Here is a 25,017-nt window from a genome sequence, read left to right as displayed (position 1 = left end):
AAGAAATAGGAGCAGGAGTAGGCCATTTGGCCCTTCGAGCTGCTCCGCCATTCAATAAGATCATGGCTGATCTGATCTTGGCCTAAATCCACTTACCTGCCTGCTCCCCATAACCCTTGACCCCTTATCATTCAAAAATCTGTCGATCTCCACCTTAAATATATTCAATGACCCAGAGTCCAGGGCTCTCTGAGGCAGTGAATTCCAAAGATTCAGGACCCTCAGAGTGAAGAAATTCCTCCTCATTTCCGTTTTAAATGGATGACCCCTTATTCTGAAACTATGCCCCCTAGTTCTAGATTCCTCCACGAGAGGAAACATCCTCTCTGCATCTACCCTGTCAAGTTCCCTCAGAATCTTATACATTTCATTAAGATCACCTCTCATTCTTCTAAACTCCAATGAGTATAGGCCCAACCTGCTCAACCTTTCCTCATAAGACAACTCCTTCATCTCAGGAATCAACCTAGTGAACCTTTTCTGAACTGCCTCCAATGCAAGTATATCCTTCCTTAAATAAGGAGACCAAAACTGTACGCAGTACTCTAGGTGTGGCCTCACCAATACCCTGTACAGTTGTAGCAGGACTTCTCTGCTTTTTATACTCTATCCCCCTGCAATAAAGGCCAATATTCCATTTCCCTTCCTGATTATTTGCTGTACCTGCATACTAACTTTGTGTTTCATGTACAAGGACCCCCAGGTCCCGCTGTACTGCAGCACTTTGCAATTTTTCTCCATTTAAATTATAATCTGCTTTTCTATTTTTTCTGCCAAAGTTGATAACCTCACATTTTCCCACATTATACTCCATCTGCCAAATGTTTGCCCACTCATGTAGCCTGTCTATATCCTTTTGAAGATTCTTTGCATCTTCCTCACAACTTGCTTTCCCACCCACCTTTGTATAATCAGCAAACTTGGCTACATTACACTTGGTCCCTTCATCCAAATCATTAATATAGATTGCAAATAGTTGAAGCCCCAGCATTGATCCCTGTGGCACCCCACTAGCTACAGTTTGCCAACCTGAAAATGACCATTTATCCCAACTCTCTGTTTTCTGTTAGTTACCCAATTCTCCTTCCATTTTAATATATTACCCGCAATCCTGTGAGCTCCTATCTTGTGCAGTAACTTTTTATGTGACATCTTATCGAATGCCTTCTGGAAATCCAAATACACCACATCCACAGGTTCCCCTTTATTCACCCTGCTCGTTACATCCTCAAAGAATTCCAGCAAATTTGTCAAACATGATTTCCCTTTCATAAAACCATGCTGACTCTGCTTGACTGTATTATGATGTTCTACATGGCCTGCTACTGCTTCCTTAATAATGGATTCCAGCATTTTCCCAACAACAGATGTTAGACTAACTGGTCTTTAGTTTCCTGCTTTCTGTCTCCCTCCTTTTTTAAATAGGGGCGTTATAGTTGCGGTTTTCCAATCTGCTGGGGCCTCTCCAGAATCCAGGGAATTTTGGTAAATTACAACCAATGCATCCACTATCTCTGCAACCACTTCTTTTAAAACCCTAGGATGCAATCCATCAGGTCCAGGGGACTTGTCCACCCTTAGTACCATTAGTTTGCCTAGTACCTTTTCTCTAATGATAATGATTGTTTTAAGTTCCCCCTCCCATTAGCCCCTTGATTATCAATTTTTGAGATGTTTTTAGTGTCTTCTACCGTGAAGACCGATACAAAGTCTCTGTCATTTCCCTGTTTCCCATTATTAATTCCCCAATCTCATCCTCTAAGGGACCAACATTTACTTTAGCTAGTCTCTTCCTTTTTAAATACCGGTAGAAACTCTTACTGTCTGTTTTTATGCTTCTTGCTAGTTTACTCTCATAAACTATCTTCAGCTGCAACCATTTACACCTCCTCTAGGCCCATCTATTGTTCCCATTATCACCCCCTTTTTCCCTGCACCATCATCACTTTTGATCCCGGGATGGCGGGACTGACATATCAAGAAAGATTGGATCAACTGGGCTTGTATTCACTGGAGTTCAGGAGAATGAGAGGGGATCTCATAGAAACGTTTAAAATTCTGACGGGTTTAGACAGGTTAGATGCAGGAAGAATGTTCCCAATGTTGGGGAAGTCCAGAACCAGGGGTCACAGTCTAAGGATAAGGGGTAAGCCATTTAGGACCGAGATGAGGAGAAACTTCTTCACCCAGAGAGTGGTGAACCTGTGGAATTCTCTACCACAGAAAGTTGTTGAGGCCAATTCACTAAATATATTCAAAAAGGAGTTAGATGTAGTCCTTACTACTAGGGGGATCAAGGGGTATGGCGAGAAAGCAGGAATGGGGTACTGAAGTTGCATGTTCAGCCATGAACTCATTGAATGGCGGTGCAGGCTCGAAGGGCCGAATGGCCTACTCCTGCACCTATTTTCTATGCTTCTATGTTTCTATCATCATTCCTGTCCCCCACCCAATCACAGCCTTCGTTCTTTTGATGCCCCCTTTTCCCTGGCTCTGTAAAAGTATCCATTTCTGACATCTTCTAGTTCTGACGAAAGGTCATCGAGCTGAAACGTTAACTCTGTTTCTCTCTCCACAGATGCTGCCTGACCCGCTGAATAATTCCAGCATTTTCTGGTTTTGTTTTCAGGTTTCCAGTATCCGCAGTATTTTCCTTTCGCTCTGTGGTAAGAGACGCCCTTTGCTCTGCTTTGTACCTTGTCAGTGAGGTTTTTCCAGCCACGTGCAGCTTCTTCCAGCATCTTTTCCTGCTCTCGGGCTATGGTGCGCAGACGAGTCCAGCGCTGCCACACAGTGGCCATCGACCTGCTTATGGTGGCCTTGCTGGCATCGTTCCCCAGGCTCTCGAGCTGTGAGGCTTGCTCCTCCAGGGCTGTGATCTTCTCATGCAGGGAGTTCACCACAGACAGCAAAGACTGGGAGTGGAAAGAAATATTGGTGAAATGTGTGGATTAAACTAGAATTAGACACTTTTGCAAACGCGTACAACTTATTACATAGGATATACGACACAGAAACACGCCATTCGGCCCAATCATGCCAGAATTTATGCTCCACTCGAGCTCCTCCCGTCTTTCCTCATCTAAATCTATCAGCATAACCCTCTATTCCCTACTCCCTCATATGCTTGTCTAGCCTCACCTTAAAATGCATCCTTACTATTTGCTTCAACCACTCCCTGTGGTAGCGAGTTCCACATTCTCACCACTCTTTGGGAAGTTTCTTCTGAATTCCCTATTGGATTCCTTGGTGACTATCTTATATTGATGTCCTTTAGTTTTGCTCTTCTCCGCAAGTGGAAACACTCTCTCTGTGTCTACTCAATCAAAACCTTTCACAATTTTAAGACCTCTATTAGGTCACCCCTCAGCCTTCTCTTTTCAAGAGAAAAGGGATTCAGCTTGTTCATCCTTTCCTGATATGTATACCCTCGCATTTCCGGTAACATCCTTGTAAATCTTTTTTGCACCCTCTCCAGTGCCTCTATATCCTTTTTATAACAGGGTGATTAGAACTGTACAGTACTTCAACTTTGGTATAGCCAAGGTATGATACAAGTTTAGCATAACTTCTCTGCTTTTTAATTCTTGGAATTCATAGAAACCAGGAAAGAGAGGAAGAAAAAGAGAAATAAAAATAAAGTATGTGTTATGAGCTAGTTATTGCTGAGAGTTAGTTAATGTTCTGAATTAGTTATTGCTGTGAGATAGTTATCTTTGGGATCTAAACTCATCCTTATTTACAAATCCCTCCATGGCCTAGCCCCTCGCTATCTCTGTAATGTTCTTCAGCCTCATAACCCCCCGAGATATCTGCGCTCCTCCAATTCTGCCCTCTTGAGCATCCCTGATTACAATCTCTCAACCATCGGTGCCTTCTGTTGCCTAGGCCCTAAGCTCTGGAACTCCCTCCCTAAATCTCTACAACTCTTTACCTCTCTTTCCTCCTTTAAGACGCTTCTTAAAACCTACCTCTTTGACCAAGCTTTTGGTCACTTGCTGTAATTTCTTCTTATATGGCTAAGTGTCAAAATTGTTTTTTTGTATTAATACATTCCTGTGAAACGCCTTGAGGCGTTTTACTGCGTTAAAGGTGCTATATAAATACAAGTTGTTGTTGTTGTAGTTCATGTTGTGAGTTAGTTATTATTGTGAGTTAGTTAATGTTGTGATCCAGTTATTGTTGTGAGCCAGTTAATGTTGTGAGTTAGTTAATGTTGTGAGCCAGTTATTGTCGTGAGTTAGTTATTGTCGTGAGTTAGTTATTGTCGTGAGTTAGTTATTGTTGTGAGCCAGTTAATGTTGTGAATAGTTATTGTTGTAAGCCAGTTAATGTTGTGAGTAGTTATTGTTGTGAGCCAGTTAATGTTGTGAGCCAGTTAATGTTGTGAGCCAGTTAATGTTATGAGCCAGTTAATGTTATGAGCCAGTTAATGTTGTGAGTAGTTATTGTTGTGAGCCAGTTAATGTTGTGAGCCAGTTAATGTTATGAGCCAGTTAATGTTGTGAGCCAGTTAATGTTGTGAGCCAGTTAATGTTATGAGCCAGTTAATGTTGTGAGTAGTTAATGTTATGAGCAGTTAATGTTATGAGCCAGTTAATGTTGTGAGCCAGTTAATGTTGTGAGCCAGTTAATGTTGTGAGTTAGTTAATGTTGTGGGTAGTTAATGTTGTGAGCCAGTTAATGTTGCCGTACTGACCTTGTGTTGTGTCAGCTTCTCTTCACTTTCATGGCTAGTTGCTGCTTTGGCTGTGGAAAATTCTGACAACTTCTTTTCCGCCTGGTTCATCAGAGCAATGACCTGCTGCCTGGCCTCCTGGTAGTCGTGCCACTGGGTTACACATCTAGGGAAAATGTGCCGGAACCATACTTAGTCAGTTCTTGGTTAAAAAAAATCCAAATTTCCCAGAGCAGTGCTGATCTGATGGAGAGCTGGGGATTGTTGTTCGAAAACACCCAGTGTTGCAAAACAAGCGGTTTACTTAATAATTGAAAGGGAGAAACCATAGTTTAGTTTAAAACAAAAGAAAAGTATCCCGGCCTCACCATGGGATAACTCATTCACTACGCCCACTCCAACAGGCCCTCAAAGAGTTATCTTGAGTGTCTCAGGACATTGGGGAATGGGAACAGAAGAGATAGCTTCAGTTGAGGAGCTAGCATCGGCCCAGACAACAAAGGCCGAATGGCCTCCTTCTGTAATTGTTGTTGTCTCCGTATCCTTTGGCCTGTCTGTGAAAAACTTAATCTGGTCAATCAAATGTCACAATCATGGCAACCATGCAGCCTAACCTCCGCAGGCAACTAATCTCAGATCAAATTGTACCGAGCTACAAACAGTAAATTACAAAAATGACTAGTTAATTTGATTTTGGTTAAGGCAGGAAAATTGGTCAGGACACCAGAAGAACTCAATGCCCTTTAAATCACCCCATGGCATCTTTAACATCCACCTGAACAGGCAGATGGGGCCTCAGTTTTACGTCTCATCCAAAAGACGGCACCTCTCATTGTGCAGCACTCCCTCAGTACTGTATTGGAAGTGTCAGTCTGGATTTTGTGCTCAGGTCTCTGGAGTGGGGTTTGAACCCACGACCTTCTGACCCAGAGGCAAGAGTGCTACCCCTGAGCCAAGTCAGGCCAGTGGTAGACTAATGGATAGAAGACCAGGTGAGTTGCGAACAGGGTGTGTACCCCTTGAGGCCCGAAAACCCGATATGCGAGGCTGTCATACGAAACCTTGGAGGGCTAAATCATAAAACCATTGCACTAATATTGCACAACATTGACACCCTCCTGAAGATGTTGTCCCATGACGTTGGGGCAAATTTTCCATGATTTCAATGGAAATTAATTACATCGAATGTACAGCACAAAAACAGGCCATTCGGCCCAATTGGTCCACACCGGAGTTTATGCTCCATTTGAGCTTCCTCCCACCTTATTTCATCCCATTAGCATATCGTTCTATTCCTTTCTCCCTCACGTACTTATCTAGCTTCCTCTTAAATACATCTATGCTAATTGTCTCAACCACTCCATGGGGTAGCAAGTTCCACACTCCAGCCACTCCCTGGGTAAAGAAGTTTCTCTTGAATTCCCTTTTGCATTCATTAGTAACTATTTTATATTTATGCCCCCTAGTTTTGGACTCCTCCATAAATGGAAACATCTTCTCTACATTTAACCTATCAAACCTTCATAATTTTAAAGACCTCTATCAGGTTCTCTCTCAGCCTTCTCTTTTTGAGAGAAAAAAGCCCCAGTCTGTTCAATCTTTCTGATAGTTATAACCCTTCAGTTCTAGTTTCATCCTTGTAAATCTGTACTGCACCTCCTCCAGTGCCTCGATGTCCTTTTTGTAATATTTTGTAATGTGCACAGGATTGCAAGTGTGGTAGATCACCATGTCAGTTTTATGCCTGGTTGGCAAGTTGAAAATCTCGCTTCATTGTATAACATAAGACCATAAGAACATAAGAAATAGGAGCAGGAGTAGGCCATTTGGTCCCTCGAGCCTGCTCCGCCATTCAATAAGATCATGGCTGATCTGATCCTGGCCTCAACTCCACTTCCCCACCCGCTCCCCATAACCCTTGACTCCCTTATCATTCAAAAATCTGTCTATCTCCACCTTAAATATATTCAATGGCCCAGCCTCCACAGCTCTCTTGAGGTACAGAATTCCAAAGGTTCACGATCCTCTGAGAGAAGAAATTCCTCCTCATTTCCGTTTTAAATGGGTGATCCCTTATTCTGAAACTATGCCCCCTAGTTCTCGATTCCCCCACGAAGGGAAACATCCTCTCTGCATCTACCTTGTCAAGCCCCCTCAGAATCTTATTGTTATGTATGTAAACTTTACTAATGTGTAAGATTTGCCACCAGGGGGCACACCTGTGAGAGACCCAAGGGTCACCTGCACACCCTGGGCAAGCAGGTATAAAAGGCAGTCTACCATGCTGCTTCCTCACTCTGGAGTTACATTAAAGAGACCAAGGTCACAACAGTTTGAACTTATAGCACACAGTCTTGTGGAGTTATTCTGAACATAACACTTATATGTTTCAATAAGATCACTTCTCAGTCTTCTAAACTCCAATGTGTATAGGCCCTTTCCTATACCTTTGCTCAACCTTTCCTCATAAGACAACCCTTTCATCTCAGAAATCAACCTCGTGATCCTTCTCTGAACTGCGTTATATAACTACTACACCAACCTGCCCTGATCAGCTCAATGACACTGCAGTCTCATATGGTAAAACATACTGGCGCTATATTGTCACCGATTTGGAGAACTTACCGTTGCAGAATGTCTTGCTGACCTTGAGCTTGTTGCTCAGTGTCCGCTCTTCTTTGCCGCAATGAGGCCAAGCTCTGCTCTACTTGCTCTCGGCCCGCCGTGCTGATCGATGGCAGTAGGTCGGGCACCAGGCCCTCCAACTCTCCCAGCTGGCTCGTGAGGACTGGTTGTGTGGCAAAGAACTCGACGTGTCTTCTCAAGGTCTCCTCTGAACCCTCCACATCCAGGCCATCGCCTGCCTGCTGTAGGAGCGCGCTGGCATCCTCCAACCAGTCAGCGGCAGACTGAACTGCCCGTTGGTACTGCTGGATCAAGGCCTGCACCTTGTTGAGGGACATCTGGGATGGGGGTGAGGGGGGGGGGCAAGATAAATTATTGTTAGCACTCTGTCCAATCAGTCATCAGATCGACAAGGGAGTTCTTATCCTGCATGGACTCTGACAGGAACAATTGCCAGGATTGATCGTAACAAGATTCACCAATATCATTTCCTTGCAAATGAGGAGTAATTTCCTAAGACCCGTTTCCACTGAGTAGTCATGTTAGACTGGAGCGGGGTATCTCACAGCATGTCCCGGTAGTTAGAGTTTTCCCTCACCATTCGGCGAAACCATTGTTTGCCCTGTGCAAGCTGAGTGACCCAAGGGACCAGCAGTGTGTCCCCTTAACCAATGAGAGTTAAAGACTGAGCAAGAAACAGAGGTACAACGGAGAAGGAAATAGGGTGAATTGACAGTGAGTGAATTAGAGTCAAATCAGGTACAGAAAGAAATAAAGAGAGGGAACGATTGGATTAAGAGAGAATGATAAAAATGGACAGAAAGGCATAGTAAAAAAAATGTTTTAATTTAAAATTATATTTTTTTTAAATCTCTAACAATTGACTCCTTGCAGGAATGAGATTGAACTGTTATTAAATTGTTCCCTCTCTCGGCTAGTGAGGTTGATTGGTGTTACACTAACAATGATCACTTTGCTAAAAGAGTACTTACGTTGTTAAGTGCCAGCCCTAGCATTCTGCGGTGAGTTTAATTCAAGTTTAATGTGCAAATCCAGCAAGTTCCTAAAAATAATGGGGAGACGAAGGGCGAGATGCCGTTTGTGCAAAGCAAATGACAGAGCGCCGTAAATCGACCAGCAAGTTCTGGAGATTTGCAACTCACAGCATATTTCTCAATCCCCTGAACTTGCTGCCAGATTTGCTCATCAATAATGGCATGTGTCGTTAACACGACGGTATTTTTTCAGTGAGATTTTAACTCTAATTTTAGTCATTGCATGGAACAGTCTCTCTCACTCTGCCCCAGTCTCTCTCTCCCTCTCCCCCTAGCCCCTCTCTCTCTTCCCCAGTCTCTCACTCTCTCGCTCACACAATGGCAACAGATAGTGTTGATGAATTCAAATGCAAATGAGATAGATTTCTTTCTGAAAATAATATTTTGGGATACAGTATAACATTAGTTTGAGACAGGACATGTGGTAAGTGTAACAGGCTTGGGAGGAACAGGCGAATTTGGTCCTAAGGTTCCCAAAGCTCTCCACCACTGTGGTTTTACTCACCTCATGTCTGGGTGTGTTGGAGACTAATTGATAGAGGGTAATTGCTACGATTAGTCAACAACTCCATTATTGATGTACAAGGATAGGAGAAGATCATCTAGATGGTCCTTGCTCTTTTCTTGTCTCACAATACCTCTGTTCCTAAGATATTGACTAACCTTTTTGGTGCTTAATGTCTCCTGGACTTCGGCCTCGAGCTGGGAAAGTTCAAGCAGGTTGCTCTCCACCTGTGGAGGCATCAGCTCCCTGGACTCGGTATACTTCTCTTTCTCTTTACTGCTCAATGCTGTCATGATCCGAAGACTTGACTGCACTTCCTCCTCGAGGATCTGGGACTTCCGTATCTCTTCCTGGACGCTCTGAAGCTTTATGTCCAAGTTTGCCGCAGCACCGAGGTCTCCTTTAATCTGCCGCAGCCAATCAAGGGTGTGCTGGATTTCCGTCTGGAAGTCGATCCTTTGAATGAGCCTGCTCTCGCACTCCATTATCCTCGCACCGATCGTTCCTTGGGCTGCCTGAAGATCTCCTTTCCAGGCTTGTATTTGCTGGCTTCTGGCCTCGTGAACCCGGCTGTCCAGCTCGGGTGAAAACTGTTCCACCTGTTCGATCAGCCTCTTCAAAAGCGAGCCGGCGTCCTGCACGCACCCAGCCAAAGCGTGGTAGTTCTTCAGCTTCTCCTCGATGGAAAGGGTCTCCTCGTTTATTTTGACGAGCTCCTCTCCCAAAGCCTGAAGCTGTGTCTCCAACTGCAGCGACGTGGCCTCATGGTCTTGGTACGCTGTGATGGTGTCGTCCAGCAGCCCCACTCTCAGCTCCACCTGACGCTTCAGCCGGCTGTACAGGCTTGCCAGACTCGCCATTTCGTCGGGCTGCCACGGTTGGCCAGAGCTCCGGAAGGTCTCCTTGCGCTGGTTCAGCTCCTCCACCGCCTTCCCGAGGCTCACCACCTCGCCGAGGAGGGTCCTGTACTCGCTCTGCGCGGAAACCACCTCCTTGGAGGAGAGGCTCAGGTGCGTTTTGCCCATCTGAACCAGCTGGTCCTCCAGTTCGCTCAGTGCCTTGCTGGTCAAATCAATCAGGGAGACGTACTCCTTGCGGCCCGCAATCGCCTCCTGGATCTTGTCGGACTTTTCCTTGGCGAGGGCCACAATGCAGTTAAACTGCTTGGGCAGCACGTTCAACTTCTCATCCAAGAAGGAATGATCGGCTTCACTCAGCCCGGGCAGCAATTCCCGACCGGCTCTTTGCACCAGAAGGAGCAGGTTTTCAGACTCGGGGGATTGTTCCAGGACCAGCTGGTATTTGCTCAGCTGCGAGCACAGCTCCGTGTCGCTACTCATGAGGCTGATCTGTGGGAAGGTCACAATGTCCGCCTGCTTCAGCCAGTGGCACACTTTGTCCAGGTCCGCCTTGAAGTACTGCCGGGAGACCAGGATCTTCTCCAGCTCCTGCAGCCTCTGGGCGCTGCTCTGCAGTGCCGTGTCGTACCTGCTCTGCAGGTCCTGTAGCTGGCTCATTATTTCCGCCGTCTCTTCCTCAGTCGCCTCCCTCGCCAGCTCCCTGCCCTGAGCCCACAGGGCGGTGACGTCGGCCTGGTATTCCTTCAGGCTGGCGCTCACTTTCCCGCAGGCGCGGATCTGCTTGCCCATATCGGACGGGGCGAGGGCAACGTGCTCCTGAGACGCGACCATCCTCTCGTTCTGCTGGACCCAGTGGATGGCGGGTCCGACCGCCATGAGGAACTGCGTGCGGTCCGACAGGGCCTTGCTCAGGTACTTCCTCCTCTGGCTGACCGCCTGGCTCAGGGAGCCCATCTTGCCGTGCAGCGCTGCCAGGGCCCTCTGTAGGCGCTGCCTCTCGTCCAGGCCCAGGCGGGCCAGGATCTTCTCGGCTTCCTCCGTCGCCGCCCCGTGAGCCAGCTGCTGGCGCTCCAGCTCGTGGCAGACGGCCATGTGGTCCAGGAGCAGCGTCTGCGCCAGCTCCGCCGGAGGGCTGCACCTCAGAGCCTCGGCAAAGAGGTGGGCCTGGCCGTCCGCCCAGTCCAGCAGGTCCTCCAGCTTGGACTGGCACTGGCCCAGCTCCTCCAAGGTGGTGACGGAGATCTGGATCTTCTTCTCAATCAGGTTCTCCACGTGGGCCCACTGCTTCTCGAAGTGACTGGTCTGCTCTTTGATCAGTTCCTTATCTTCGGGGTTCAAGCGGTCCATTAGTTTCTGCCTCTGCTCCTTCAGGTCATCCAGTACAAATCTCTGAGCCTGCACGACACTCGCCAGCTTCTTCAGGGCTTCCAGGTGTTCGGCCGTACTCTCAGCGTCGGTTCTGTTACAAATAAAACAACATTAGAGTGAGAATGATGACAGTTACCCACAGTGTACATATTCGCTTTAATCAGAGCGGTGGTCTTCAGATTCCTTTCTGGAGCAAGGTCCCTTGGCCTGCCTGGAGCGCATGTGAGCACAGCAAGACCTCACAGACAGCATTGAGACAGCTTCATAAATAAGATCAATCTGTCCGTCTTAACCACACACTCACCTTGCTAAGTTGTCCCATTCTTTCGTGAACTTGTCCAAAATCACTTCCACAATACTCATTCGATCGTGGTAATCCCTTGCTCTCTGCTGGTCCTCCTCCGTCATTGAGAGAAGAGTATTGATCTGGAGACACAACTCCAACCACTGGTTGCTTAACTGGCCGATCTCTGAGTGTTCAGGGGACTCGTGGCCTTCTGTCAGGCTGCTGACCTTCTCCGTAAGTGCAGTGATGTTGGCCTGCTTGGTCTGGAACTGACGACCCAGCTCCTGAAGAAGATAACAAATAAACTCAGAACATTCCAACAGCTTCTTAGTGCGAGCTCTGGACTTGGCTGGTAAATGTGACTGTGTCCTCATCAGCAAAAGCCCACTAAGGTCAAGGGTGAAGGAAACTCATTTAAATTGCTGCTCGCTTCCTTAAGGTGGGATCTGGACTTGTTCAGTCCCATCAGGATAGGTTGAAACGAATGGACATAGAAAACCTCCAATCCCAGTAACATCTAACAGCGCACCATAAACCACTTGAACTGTGAATCAAGTGTCAAGGCCCCCAAATGGAGCAATGGCACCCAAGGCACTCCTGCTATGGTTTAGGGTTGATGCCTTTAACACAACAGTATGAATACCGAGAAATCAAATAAGAAATGACAAAACTGCTGCCCTGGATCTCCGCCATCCAGTGTCACCCCGTGGGAGGGATTCAGTCAATCCAAATAATCCCCTGGCGCCAGGCGCAAAGACTCTTTTGCGAGAGAGAATGAAAAGCAGCTGGGGTAATCCACCTTGGGTGGCAACCTGTGTGCCTGCTAATGGCGGAGCTGGGCAAAGGGGCGAGCGGCAAAGGTCTGAGAGGGGGCCACAGGCCAGTCACTTGGCTGCAAAGTGAGTTTAGAATACGCGGACTGAAGAATGTGACTACCCTGCTCGCTTTGAAAATTGTACAGTGCCTTGGTCAGGCTCCATCTGGAAGACTGTGTTCAGTTTTGGGCAACGCGCCTCAGGAAGGATATATTGGCCGTGGAGTGGGTGTAGCACAGATTGACCAGAATACCGGGGCATAGAGGGTTACATTATGAGGACAGGCTACATAAACTTGGCTTGTATTCCCTTGAGTTTAGAAGGTTGATCTAATCGAGGTGATTAACATGATTAAGGGAATTCCATAGGGTAGCTAGAGAGAAAGTAATTCGTCTGGTGCGGGAATCCAGAATAAGGGGACATAATCTTAAAATTAGAGACAGGTCATTCAGTAGGAAATCAGGAAGCAATTTTTCACAAAAAGGGTAGTGAAAATCTGGAATTCTCTCCCTCAAAAGGCTGTGGGCGCTGAGGGTCAATTGGAGCTCGATAGATTTTTGTTAATTACGGGTATCAAGGGAAATGGAGCAAAGGCAGGTAAATGTTGAGGTACAGATCAGCCATGATCTCATTGAATGGCGGAGCTGGTTCCAGGGGCTGAATGGCCTCCTCCTGTTCCTGTGATCTGACAACTGTCTGTTAATGTCTCTGTTAATGTAGGCGTAAGTCCTTACCTGCACCTGGCCCAACTGTTTCTGAATAATTTTCAACTCCATTTCCGCAGGCCTCCTCTTCAGGCTTTGGAGCTGCTGCTCAGTGTCCAGAAAGCAAGCTGAAAGTTCCACCTTGTGACGTTTTATTTCCTCCCAACCCAGGGCCAGCTCCTGTGACCTGACCAGGTGCTGCTCAATCTGAAACAAAGTACAGCCTGGATTCATCAAAATGTTAACCCATGAGGGCTGCACTAATGTGTAACGGCAGAGCGTAGAGAGACTGTATTGGATTGGTGGATCTCTCTGCTGAGCCAGAAGGTCATGGGTTCAGGTCCAGGCGTCCTCTGTCATTCTGTGTTGTAACAAGACCTGTAGGGCTGGATCTTAGTCTTTTCTGTTTTCGGGGCGAAAGCAGAGGCAGGGCGGGAAAGTTACTAGCCGGGAACAGTTTGCGCTTTAGTATGTAAGTTTGGGCATCAGGGGGCGCAGCGCTAAGGGAGACGTTGTACACTTTTCAGGATGGGAAATTCGAGAACTAAACTGCTGGGCTGTGTGCGCTCCGAGAGAGGCCTGGGGGCGAGGGGGGGCGCCGGGTAGGGGAGGAAACCTTAAAAAACCTCAAAAACATTCCCAAAACATTGCCCATGCCACCATAACACTAATCGCTACAAAAACTAAAAGAACAAACATTGGCACTTATCTTTGGAGTACGTTACCTCCCTCACCGCCGCCGGCATGGCTGGACCGCACTGATTTCCCAGGTGGTCATCGCAGGCGCACTTCCGGGCGAACAGATCGGGGGAAAGTCACAACTCCTGCCGGTGTCGCAACCAGGGGCGTTGCTCACCCGGCACAGCTCTTCCTGGCGGTGCTGCCCAGCGCCGCGGCAAAACCCGACCCGAGGATCGCAGCGGGACACGGGGACCTCACTGCCGCCTTTCACACCGCTCCGGGGCGAAACCCAGCGCGCAAAGGACCGGAAAATCCAGCCCGGAAATTTTTATACAACTCAGTGGTAAATAAAAGCCCCGATGGGCTGCTCAGCTGTGCATTTTAATCTCCCTCATAGCGAATTGAAAACCTCGAAGGTCAGACTAACCAAGAAATTAATGTCATTTTTAAGCACAATAGACACAAATTGACGAAACAGGCAATGTAACAAACCTGAAATGTAGTTGACTCTTTGTTAAGGCTGTAAAAACTCCGAGGTTGATTACACCACGAAGAAGAAATATTTAGAGTCTAGTGCCTTGCATCTGTAAATCAGGGCTTCAAAATCCATAAAGGGTGAAAAGTAACTTTTCACCTTACTTTTGGTCTTGGAATGAATGGCACTGGGTTATTCATCAATTAGAAAGGGGATGGTGCGTCTGGGACAGGCAAGCATGGGAGTGACAGTGCCGACACACATAGATTACCGTTTGTTTGGTGCGTTGGATGTCTGCTGCCACCTTCTTCACAGTGTCGTCGGATAAGTCGCACATGGAGCAAAGGAGTTCCAGGTAAGTGCTCGCTTGCTCCTGCAGAGCCCGATAGTATTTCACCTGCAGCAAGGTGGAGTCTAGAGTTATTAAGAACAACATCGTATAGTGTACAATGCACATAACTCTCCGTGTACAACGCACCCACAAATAGTAATGGTACCAATGTTAGTACATCCAAAAAAAAAAGATTGAGGAAGTATACAGTTTAAATTAAATCATAATCATTGAATAGAACCGTGTATTAGATACTTATTAACTGGCCCAAGACTCAGGTTTAGTTTGTGGTCTAGCCTCGCCCCTCCCTATTTCTGTAACATTTTCCAGCCCTATAACACTCTTCTAACTCTGCGCTCCTCTAACTCTGGCCTCTTATCCATCCCCCACTCCTTTCGCCCCAACATTGGTGGCTATGCCTTCAGGTGTCTCAGCCCTAAGCTCAGGAATTCCCTCCCTAAACTCTCATCATCCCTATCTCCTCCTTCTAGACCCTTCGTAGGTATCAGCTTTGGCTCAGTGGTTGCACTCACACCTCCTGAGTCAGAAAGTTGTGGTTTTGCTGTAACCTTTGCTGCTCGAAGGGGAATAATCCCAGTTTCTTTAACGTCTCCACGTAACTGAAGTCTCTCATCCCTGGTACCACTCGAGTAATTCTCCTGCACCCTCTCCAAGGCCTTCACATCCTTCCTACAGAACGATGCTCAGAATTGGACACGATACTCTAGCTCAGGCCTAACTAGTGATTTATAAAGGTTTAATATGATGTCCTTGCTTTTGTACTCAATGCCTCTGTTTATAAAGCCAAAGATCCCGTATGCTTTTTAAACAGCCTTCTCAACTTGTCCTGCACCTTCAAAGATTTATGTATGAGAAATAAGCTGAAATGAAATGAGATGAATTATTTTTAGAAAACTGGATTAGTTTAAGAGAGACACAGGAATGTGATGGAATTCTCTCCACTTGCATGGACGAGTGCAGCTCCAACAACACTCAAAGAGCTCAACACCGTCCAGGACAAAGCAGTCCACTTGATCAGCACCCCATCCACCACCTTAAACGTCCACTCCCTCCTCCACCGTGGCTGCTGTGTGTACAGTCCAGAAGATGCACTGCCGCAACTCGCCACGGCTTGGTCACAACATCTCCCAAACCCGTGACCTCTACCACCTGGAAGGAAAAGGGCAGAGGGCACATGGGAAGATCAGCCCTTCCAAGTCACACACCATCCTGACTTGGAAGTATATCACCGTTCCTTCATCGTCGCAGGGTCAAAATCCTGGAACTCCCTCCCTAACAGCACCTTCACCACACGGACTGCAGCGGTTCAAGGAGAAGACCCACCTTCTCAAGGGCAGCTAAGGATGGGCAATAACAGCCGGCCTTGCCAGCGACGCCCGCATCCCGAGAATGACATTTTAACTGGGAGAGCTCCCAGCAATCCAGCTGGAGATACATCAGCATTTACACAAGCAGCTCTCACAATGTGTGCCAGGAGTCACAAATGTTGCTCTCGACGCTGCACAGCCTGTGTAAACGGCCTCAGTAACCTGGATGCAGCATCACTGGACGTTGATTCCGGAGGGGCCACAGGTTGATGGTAGATACCTCTACCCCTGTTGGGATGCTGTGGGGATTGGCAGAGTTTGGTTTGGGTGCTTGCTTTGTTACCTGTTTGAGTGATTTCTTTGGGCTGGTGGGTGGGCGAGCCTGGGGCTCCAGCTGGTGCTGCACAGTCCCGAGCCAGTCCTGGCACTGCTGCACTGTGTCCTGGTGGCTGACGTGCTTCTGAAGCTCGCGTTCCAGACTCTGGTACAGCTGGCAAGGAACGGGTTAAACAAAGGTAGAGAGTTAGCCGCCGTCAGGTTTAACCGGGCACAGTTAGAGCGCTCTGCACAAGGTAAAGAAAAGAAAGACTTGCGTTTATATAGCGCCTTTCAGCGGACGTCTCAAAGCGCTTTACAGCCAATGAAGCACTTTTTGGAGTGTAGTCCCTGCTGTAATGTGGGAAACGCAGAAGCCCCTTGCATCGGAACGCTTCCAGCTGGCTGCTGTCTGCATTTTTTTGGTTAGCAACTGAACCCTGGCCCGGGGGAATTTGGGGCCTTTCAGATGCTTACCCAAGTAATGCAGGTTTCAGGGGTTCCACAGGAGATAAGAGTGTCAATGGGGAAACTAGACATTTTGAGAGAGCTAGGTTTGAAGACAATAGGGGGGTTAGACTTTCGAGTTGCGCCCGGGGGTAAAACTGACGATGTGGAGCGTTAGTCCGCCTGGTATAGAACCCGCCCGGTTTACATCTCCGTTTACAATCTGCCCGCATAAGTCAGAAAGTGACAAGAACAAGTAGCGAGGTGAGTGTGGGGATTGTTCCTTACTCTCTGAGCTGTGCTACAGATAGCAGAATAACTGTCCCGGATCCCCTGCAGGTGGCCTTGGACCTGGTGCTTAAACTTCCTTTGGAGCTCCTCCGTGCAGTTGGCAATCAGGCTGTCCCCTTTGCTTCTCAGATTTGCTAAGGCGTGTTCAAAACCGGCTATCTCCTCCATGATTGGCTGTTGGGAGAGAACAAAATGGCACTTGGATCACATCGAGTCATCCTACAGATATTGTACTGTGTGCGGCAGTAATTGAGCATCCATTAGGAATATAGAAACAGCAGCAGGCCATTCAGGCCCTTGAGCCAGGTCCGCCATTCAACTAGATCATGACTGATCTGTATCTTAACTCCACGTTCCTGCCTTCGGTCTGTAATCCTTAATACCCTTGCGTAACAAAACTCTATCTATCTCAGTTTTGGCATTTTCATTGACCTAGCCTGAACAACATTAGGGGAGAGCGTTCCAGATTTCCACCACCCTTTTTGTGAAGAAGTGCTTCCTGACTTCACCCCAGAATGGCCTAGCACTAATTTTAACGTTCATAGAATGGTTACAGCACAGGAGGAGACTATTCGGCCTGTCGAGCCCGTGCTGGCTCATTGCAAGAATACTTCAGCAAGGCCCACACCCCCGCCATTTCCCGTAGCCCTGCATTTTCTGAAGTTGCATGATCAGCCATGGTGGTGCAGGCTCGAAGGGCCGAATGGCCTACCCCTGCATCTATTTTCTATGTTTCTATGTTTCCTCAGATACTCATCCAATTCCCTTTTGAAAGCTACGATTGAATCTGCCTCCACGACCCTTTGAAGGTTCTGGACTCCCCCTACCAGAGGGAACAGTTTCTCTATCTACCCTATCAACGCCTTTAAACATCTTAAACATCTCAATTACATCAAACCTTAATCTTCTATATTCAAGGGAATACAGGTCCAGTCTATGCACCCTGTCCTCTCAACTTAAGTCTTTCAGTCTGGCGAATCTGCAGTTCAACCCCTCCAAGGGTAGTGAGGTGCAGAGTTTTATTGATAGAGCTCAATTTCTGTGGAGGTTGGAATGGGTAGCGTCTAGTTATTGCAGAGTTAGGATAGGGTTTCTGCTTCAGGTCTTGCCAATCTGAGATCCTCCCATCCACTTGTGAAATTCCTCGCAGAGTAGGCAGTGGGATTGTGATGGCCAGTGCCCTGTTCCAGGGCAGACCCTTTCAGGGTTCGTAGGGTCAATTAGGAGGACGCATTGTTAGCATTGGGGCACAGGTGGGCACAAGCGGCAGTGCATGTAAATCTCTGCCGCCCGAGCAGCCCAGAGACTTTGGCACCTGCAGTCATTAGGGAAGGGAATTACTCTGACCGCCCCCACTCCTCGACCCCTGAGCCCAGAGCCATGTTCCCCTCAGCCCCCCTGCCCCCCACTTTGTGTCAGGGGGCCAAGACGGAAAATGTTAAAACAAATAAATCATGCTTCCTCGGGCCGCATCCCTGGCCTGGACCCTCCCTCCCCCTCTCCAGAGGCCATGACTCCTCACTGCACTCTGCAGTCTGGCCTCCGCAGATACTCCAGGCCCCGACTACACTGGTCCTGGCACCCTCAGCTCGAGTTACCACCCACGACCTCCAGAGCTCCGCACAGAAGCAAAACAGCCCGCCTTCCCGGCGTCACAAGTCCGCACATCTCGTCACATTTAACGGGAGCCCGCCAAGTCGCCGCACAGGTCCAGAGCATTGACCCGTCAGAACGAATCGAGGGGAAATCGAGGAGGGAGCCTCGAATCAGGAACGAGCCTGAACTCCCGATACACCAATTCTGAGCACAGGTTATGAGCACAAGTTGCGTAGACTAGGCTTGTATTCCCGCGGGTATAGAAGATTCAGGGGCAATCTAATTGAGGTGTTTAAGATGATGAAAGGAATTTAGAGGGTCGTTAGAGAGAAACAATTTCTTCCGATGGGGGAGTCTGAAACAAAGGGTCATAACCTTGAAATTGGAGCTGGGCTTTTCAGATGTCAGAAAGCACATGTTAACTCAAAGTAGTGAAAATCTGGAACTCTCTCGCCCAAAAGGCTGCGGATGCTCGGATACAATTGGAGCTTTCCAGACTGAGATCAATAGGTAAGGGTATCAAGAAATATGGAGTAAAGGCGGGTAAGTGGAGTTGAGATACAGATCAGCCATGATCTAATTGAATGGCGGAACTGGCTTGAGGGGCTGAATGGTGTAGGGGAGGACGAAAACCCCCTCATTTTACCCAGAAGGAAAAGGGCTGTGGGATCAGTCTGTGCTGTGAATTGAAACCGATACAGTTTGACCTTGGCAGAGCAGTGATTGGACGGGGGAGGACACCGGAGGGCCAATGGTGAGACAGAGTCAGCCGGAAGCATGGGGCTTTCAAGCCAATGGGAGAGCACTTGCTCGAAAACTGTGGGACTGACTCACAGCCATTAGCGGACTATTGTCTTCCCCATGTTTACACTATGGAAGGAAATTATGCAGATCTTCAGAAAACTAGGGAACCCAAAACAAACCAAGGACCTACACAATGGCTACAGGAGGCCAACCCAATTAACAAAACTGAATTGAAGGAAAATTATGCAGACCTTTAGAAACCAGGGAACCAAAAACAACCCAAGGGCCTACACAATGGCTACAGGAGGCCAACGCAATCAACACCCATTCAAACCTTGAGTAGGTTAGCATCAGTGGAAAAAACCCGCAATAATCTAAACCTGCTGCATTTTTCAAAATCACAAAGCCCACCAATGGGAAGAATCGATTTCAGCAGGAGAGGAGGACTGGATAATCTGGCTATAAAAAGGAGTTTCTGATGTAGTGTGGGTGGTTCCCTGCCCTCGTCATCCAACAACCAGCAAGACTCTCGACACTGAAGGAAAACCAGTGTCCGAAGACACCGAAGATAGAAGAAACAAACCACTAGACTGCAGAAGGCACAGTAGTGAGTATAACCTCTGGTCCCCAGAACTCCCAACTCAGTTAGGCCAGGAAAGGTGGGAGGTTGGGCATTGTACTGCTAAACTTGTGTAAAGATTTTCGTTGTGTCCGTTTAGTGGGATTTAGGGGGATTGTTTTGTTGGTGTACTGCTGTTTGTTGAGATACACCTTGTCAAATAAATTGGAAGCCCAAAGTTCCTCTTGGAATCACCTTGTCTCAGTTCTATTGTATTACATCTCCTGATCGTGAGTCTTATGTCAGAACAGTGTAAGGGAAGCTAGGAGCGCCTCGAAAATGCTCAACTGTGTGTCACAGGCTAGGGAAGAAGGGTTTAGGAGTGTTTGACACTCACAGGTGCCTCACAGGCTAGGCATAAGCTGTGGGGACGCACGAGTCTCAAAACCCTCTTCATAAGCTGTGGACACAGTCTCTCCAGGGGTGCTCTTGCAGCACTCCGGGTACCTCACAGGCCAGGCATAAGCTGTGAGGGCAGAAGCCCAGAGAGAGACACCCAAGGCACAACAACAACCCTGTGAAAACCCCTTACAGAACATGGCGTCCACGAAGGGACATAAGCAAACAGGAGATGTTAATATAACAGATGAGGTGATAAGAGAGGAAACTAAAATGGAGGAGAGAATTTCCTCATACATTTTTGGCAAGGTGAACCTCACCAAACCTTGGGTGCAAGCCCTCACTCGGGCAGAGCGCCCAGTGGATGCTGCTGCTCAGTGGACAGCAGGGAAGGACCACAACCACAGGGTGGAAAAGGCCATCTGGCTTATCTGCCTCACCCGCCAAGTCCGAAAGCTCGACCAGCGGGTGAAGGACTTGGAATAGCGTCTTCAGAAATCAGAGGAGCTCTCTGCTATCCGGGCTGCGGTTGGGGACAACCTGCTGGCCGAATTAGCTGAGGAGCAACAAGGGAAGAGGCAGTTGGAGGAGACCTTCCGAAATAGCCGGGACTATCTTCAGTGTCAGGTCACTGAGGCCAAGGGTAGTGAGGGGTCCCTCCGGGAACAGAACTCTCAGTACACCCAGAAAATTTGGGAACTAGAGAATAAATTAAAAGACGTACAGGCAGCCTATAAAGTGGCCAGTAGCAGTGAGTTTGCAGATCACGGTCCCTGCCAGGAGAGGATTAAAACTCTCACCCACGCTCTATCCCAGGCAAAGGGGATGGTCGCCTTGATAGGACCCAGAGGGTCCACAGGGGACAAAGGAGAGTATTGGGGGGTAGAGGAGAATCCAAAGGCAAGAGACGCCCGACCACCTCCTGAGGCACCGGTGGTTTGTCCGGTGGGGTACCAGGAGGGGCGGGGCATGCAGGTATTAGCATACCCAGGGCTGGGGGCAGGACCAATGTGTCCCGTTTGGCAGCACGGATGTGAGGCTCCTGCCGAGGATCAGTTAAGGGCTGGATCAGGCGACCAGGCACTGTCTGCTGCACCGGGTATGGTGGGACAGCCGGAGATAGAGGGACCAGCGCAGAAAGATCCTGAACAAGGGCGGATGTGCCCGGTCAGGCAGCGCAAGTACGGTCCTCCACAGGGAGGTGGCCAAGGTCGGGGAGCACTGGAGAGTGACTTTATTATTCCCCATGGAGTTCAATCACTCAGGGCCATGGTGGCCCATTTGGCCAAACTCACTCGCAGCGGGGACCCATCTATCCACTTCATGGAGGTGATGCAGGCAGGGGAAATTAATGGGTGTGACGACGCAGAGACAGCCAAGCTGCTGCTCTTCTCTCTGGACAGCAAATTGTACCAGGCCCTACCGGCAGAATGCCGGAGGGGACAGCATACATTTACTGAGGTCCAGAGGGCCGTCCTTGAGGCTATGGGCTTCGATGACGGCAGTCCTTTCGAACGGGTCGAAAGGACAAGGCAGCTCGCAGGGGAAACCCCGCAGGCGTTTGCGGACGGGCTGTGGGTGGTATACCACGCAGCCTGTGGGGAGCTCCTCGACCGGGCGAATCTTTCCGCGGTACAGACTGGCCGCTGGCTGAGGATGCTGGTGGCAAACTGCTTGCCTCGGCTCAAGGCCAGGGCAGAACTGTGGTTCGATTCCCGGGACCCCAACCTCACCGAGGAAGCAGTGGTCAGGCAACTGGCACTGGTCCAACGGAATGGAGGAGGGGAGGAGGAGAAAACCTCCAAAGGTCGGGTAAATGAAGTAAAACCCAACCCGATTCCCAAAAGGGAATGGCACCAGGAGGGTGGCCGCTCATCTGATAAGGAGGGAGTGTGCTACGGGTGCGGGAAAGCTGGGCATTTTAAAAGGGATTGCAGGAGCCCAGTAAAGAGATATGGGGGGAGAAGTTCTTCAGGAGCCGCCCAGTGTGGGGGATGTGGAGCAAGCTCCTCACCATCCCTTGACCAGATAGTAGCTGCAGTGAGGACAGCGCTGGAGGGGACTGGGAAGGTAACCACGGCAACAGGCAGGGAAGCACCAGCAACCCTGCCAGTACAGAGGCCGTGACTAGCCCAGACCCAGCCTGCATACCTGTGCCCACTAGAATACGACCCCTGGGGACGACCCTGGGTCAAGATGGAGGTTGAGGGTGTATTAGGTGCCTACCTTTTGGACACTGGTGCTTCCAGCACAATAGTCCATTCTGAGGACCCCGCAACCTCACCTCTATCAAACGGGGTGCCGTATCAACTAGTTGGGTTCACAGGTAATGAGAAGGCTGGGTTTTTCTCAGTCCCGCTCGCAGTTCGTTTAGGAGCACTCCAAACACAATAGAAGTGCGTCCTGATGAACTGGGAGCAGGTGGGAAAAGGGATCTTGGGGGCTGATTTCATCATCGCTCGCCAGATCCTAGTAGACTTGAGGAATCACTGTCTATGGGGCACAGTGGGCACGGGAGCAGAGGGAGAAGTCATGGTTATTGATAAGAAACAGGGAAAAGGGACTCTGTGTACAATGAAGCCAAAAGGGGGTTACGACCTGGAGGTTCTGGTCGGTAACACCCCGGCCGAGTACCGGGCCTATGTGCAAGCAAATCTTGCAGCATTTGCCACCCATAAACACGATTGTGGGAGAGTCACAGGAGTGGAGGTTAGAATAGATGGGGATCCCATGTCCCGCCCGCAAAAGCAGTATGGCTTTCCCCGAGAGGCAGAAGCAGACTTGGAGACAGCTTTAAGCTCGCTTGTCGAGCAGGGTGTTTTGAGACCCATAGCCACCCATGTCAACTCCTCGCTTTGGCCGGTTAGGAAACCGGACAATTCTTGGAGGGCTACGTTGGATTATAGGGTGCTCAATAAAAACATCCCAGCTTGTGCCCCCACAGTAGCGGCGGTTGCGGATCTGATAGGGGAAATCCCTGCATCCGCAACCACGTTCACAGTGTTCGACATATCCAACGGGTTCTGGTCTATCCCTGTGCGGAGGGAAGACCAGTACAAGTTTGCCTTCACCTTCCGGGAACAGCAGTATACATGGAGCTGCCTCCCACAGGGCTTTCATAATAGTCCCAGCATCTTTCACAATGCATGGCGAACTGCTTAAAAGGCTTCAGCCAGCCACACCAGCTGGTCCAGTATGTGGACGACCTGTTGTTGTTCACAGACAGCAGTGAGGAACACGGTCCACTGCTGGCCGAACTGCTGGTCTTACTGAAGGAAGGGGGTTTTAAAGTTAACCCCAAGAAAGCCCAGATAGGTCTAGGAGAGGTAAAATTCCTGGGCCTGACGATAAGGGCAGGAGAAAGGGCCATTGATGAGGCTAGAAGAAAGGCAGTGCAAGAACTCCTTGTCCCTAGGGATGTGTCGGGGGTAAGGTCTTTCCTGGGAATCACTGGCTACTGTAGGGACTTCATCGAGGACTATGCAGCCACTGCCGCCCCTCTGCTCAGACTCCTACATAAGGGGGTCGAGTGGGAATGGGACGAGGGCTGTGAGGCAGCATTTGTCCGTCTTAAGAGAGACCTGCAGGTAGCACCAGCCCTAGGGGCAATTGATGGGGGGGAGGAATTCTTCCTGGAGGTGGCAGCCAGTGGTGACAGTTTAAGTGCAGTGTTGCTCCAGGGGCGAAACGGTCAGCTGAGACCAGTGGTGCACTCCTCCAGGGTCCTCACGGAGGTAGAAAAGGGATACTCCAATTGTGAGAGGCACTTGCTTGCCACCCACTGGGCAGTAAAGAAAGCTCAGATCTTTACCGGAATATCCCCCATTACACTCCTCACCCATCATACCCCGACGCAGATGCTGTTGGACGGGAGGATTAAGGACGGGACAGTGAGCAGTGCTAGAATCACTCGCTGGACCCTCCTCCTCTCCCAAATGACTTTAAAGGTCAAGGGCCTCTGCGAGCCCAGGCTCGCAGCAAATTTAATCTATCCAGGGCAGCCGCATAGATGCTCTGTGGAGGGAGTATGAGACATTAACTTTGGATTTCGGGCAGGGATACACCCCACAGGCCGCAAGATCTACGTTGATGGCTCCAGTTCAGTGTCCGCGGGTATAAGACTCACGGGCTGCGGAGTTTGGGATCCCAAGGCAGGAATTGCCTTGGCTCTTAAACTCCCATGCACCCTGAGCGCCCAGCAGGCGGAACTCTCGGCGGTGATGTATGTGGTCACACACCCCGAGGAATTCCCTACCCCATACACGATTTGCTCGGACAGCATGTTCACTTGCAATTCGTGTACAGAGTATCTGGCGATTTGGTCACGCCGGGGGTACACCTCTGCGGATGGGAAGCCCCTTGTGACCAAACCCCTGCTAGAAAAGATCGTGGCTGCAGTGGGAGAAACCGGGGATGTATATATCCATAAGGTAAAGGCCCACTCCAAAACTGAGCCACGGGGGGAAGGTAACCAGCAGGCAGACCTGCTGGCAAGGGAAGGTGCTCGCACAGGTCGCCCATGGGACCCATACGAGGCAGGCAGGATAGCAGCAGCAAGAAGCAAGCCAGGGACACAAGGGAGCGTAGGGGCAGCTGCGGCCCCAGACCTTAAAGTAGTCCAGATGCAGGATCCGATCCTGAAGGCTGTCTTGGCTGCTATCAAAAAGGGGGAAAAGGCGGAGGGTCCATACAATGCTGCAGATATTGCTGTGCGGGAAGGCATGTTATTTAAAGGGGACAAAAGGGTAGTGCCGCCACAACACCGGAGGGAATTCCTTCAGCTGGCCCATGAGGGTCCAGGTGCGGGACACCCTGGGCCGGAATCTACCTGGCAACGGGTAGAAAAGGCAGGGTGGTGGCCAGACCTCCGGGAATACATCCGCAACTTCTGTGCGGGCTGTCTGGTTTGCGCTGCAAACAACCCAGACCCTCAGAAAAGGAAGGTGTCTATGGGA

The 25,017-nt window shown here is 49.2% G+C and overlaps 1 protein-coding gene across 1 annotated transcript in view; it reads right to left on the bottom strand.

The window, feature by feature from the left end:
* Window positions 1-25,017, bottom strand: part of syne1b (spectrin repeat containing, nuclear envelope 1b) — a 420,847-nt gene that overhangs the window by 147,680 nt on the left and 248,150 nt on the right. The window contains exons 70-78 of the mRNA XM_070891000.1: window positions 16,762-16,938; window positions 16,055-16,201; window positions 14,324-14,449; window positions 12,927-13,103; window positions 11,396-11,661; window positions 9,022-11,182; window positions 7,304-7,641; window positions 4,700-4,844; window positions 2,697-2,915 (exon numbers count right to left, since the gene is read on the bottom strand). Coding sequence (XP_070747101.1) covers window positions 2,697-2,915; window positions 4,700-4,844; window positions 7,304-7,641; window positions 9,022-11,182; window positions 11,396-11,661; window positions 12,927-13,103; window positions 14,324-14,449; window positions 16,055-16,201; window positions 16,762-16,938 — 3,756 coding nt within the window. The remainder of the gene's footprint in view (window positions 1-2,696; window positions 2,916-4,699; window positions 4,845-7,303; window positions 7,642-9,021; window positions 11,183-11,395; window positions 11,662-12,926; window positions 13,104-14,323; window positions 14,450-16,054; window positions 16,202-16,761; window positions 16,939-25,017) is intronic.

The sequence above is a fragment of the Pristiophorus japonicus genome, chromosome 9 (genome assembly GCF_044704955.1).
Source record: "Pristiophorus japonicus isolate sPriJap1 chromosome 9, sPriJap1.hap1, whole genome shotgun sequence".
Taxonomy (NCBI): Eukaryota; Metazoa; Chordata; class Chondrichthyes; family Pristiophoridae; genus Pristiophorus; species Pristiophorus japonicus.
This window is presented reverse-complemented; position numbering and strand designations above follow the sequence as displayed.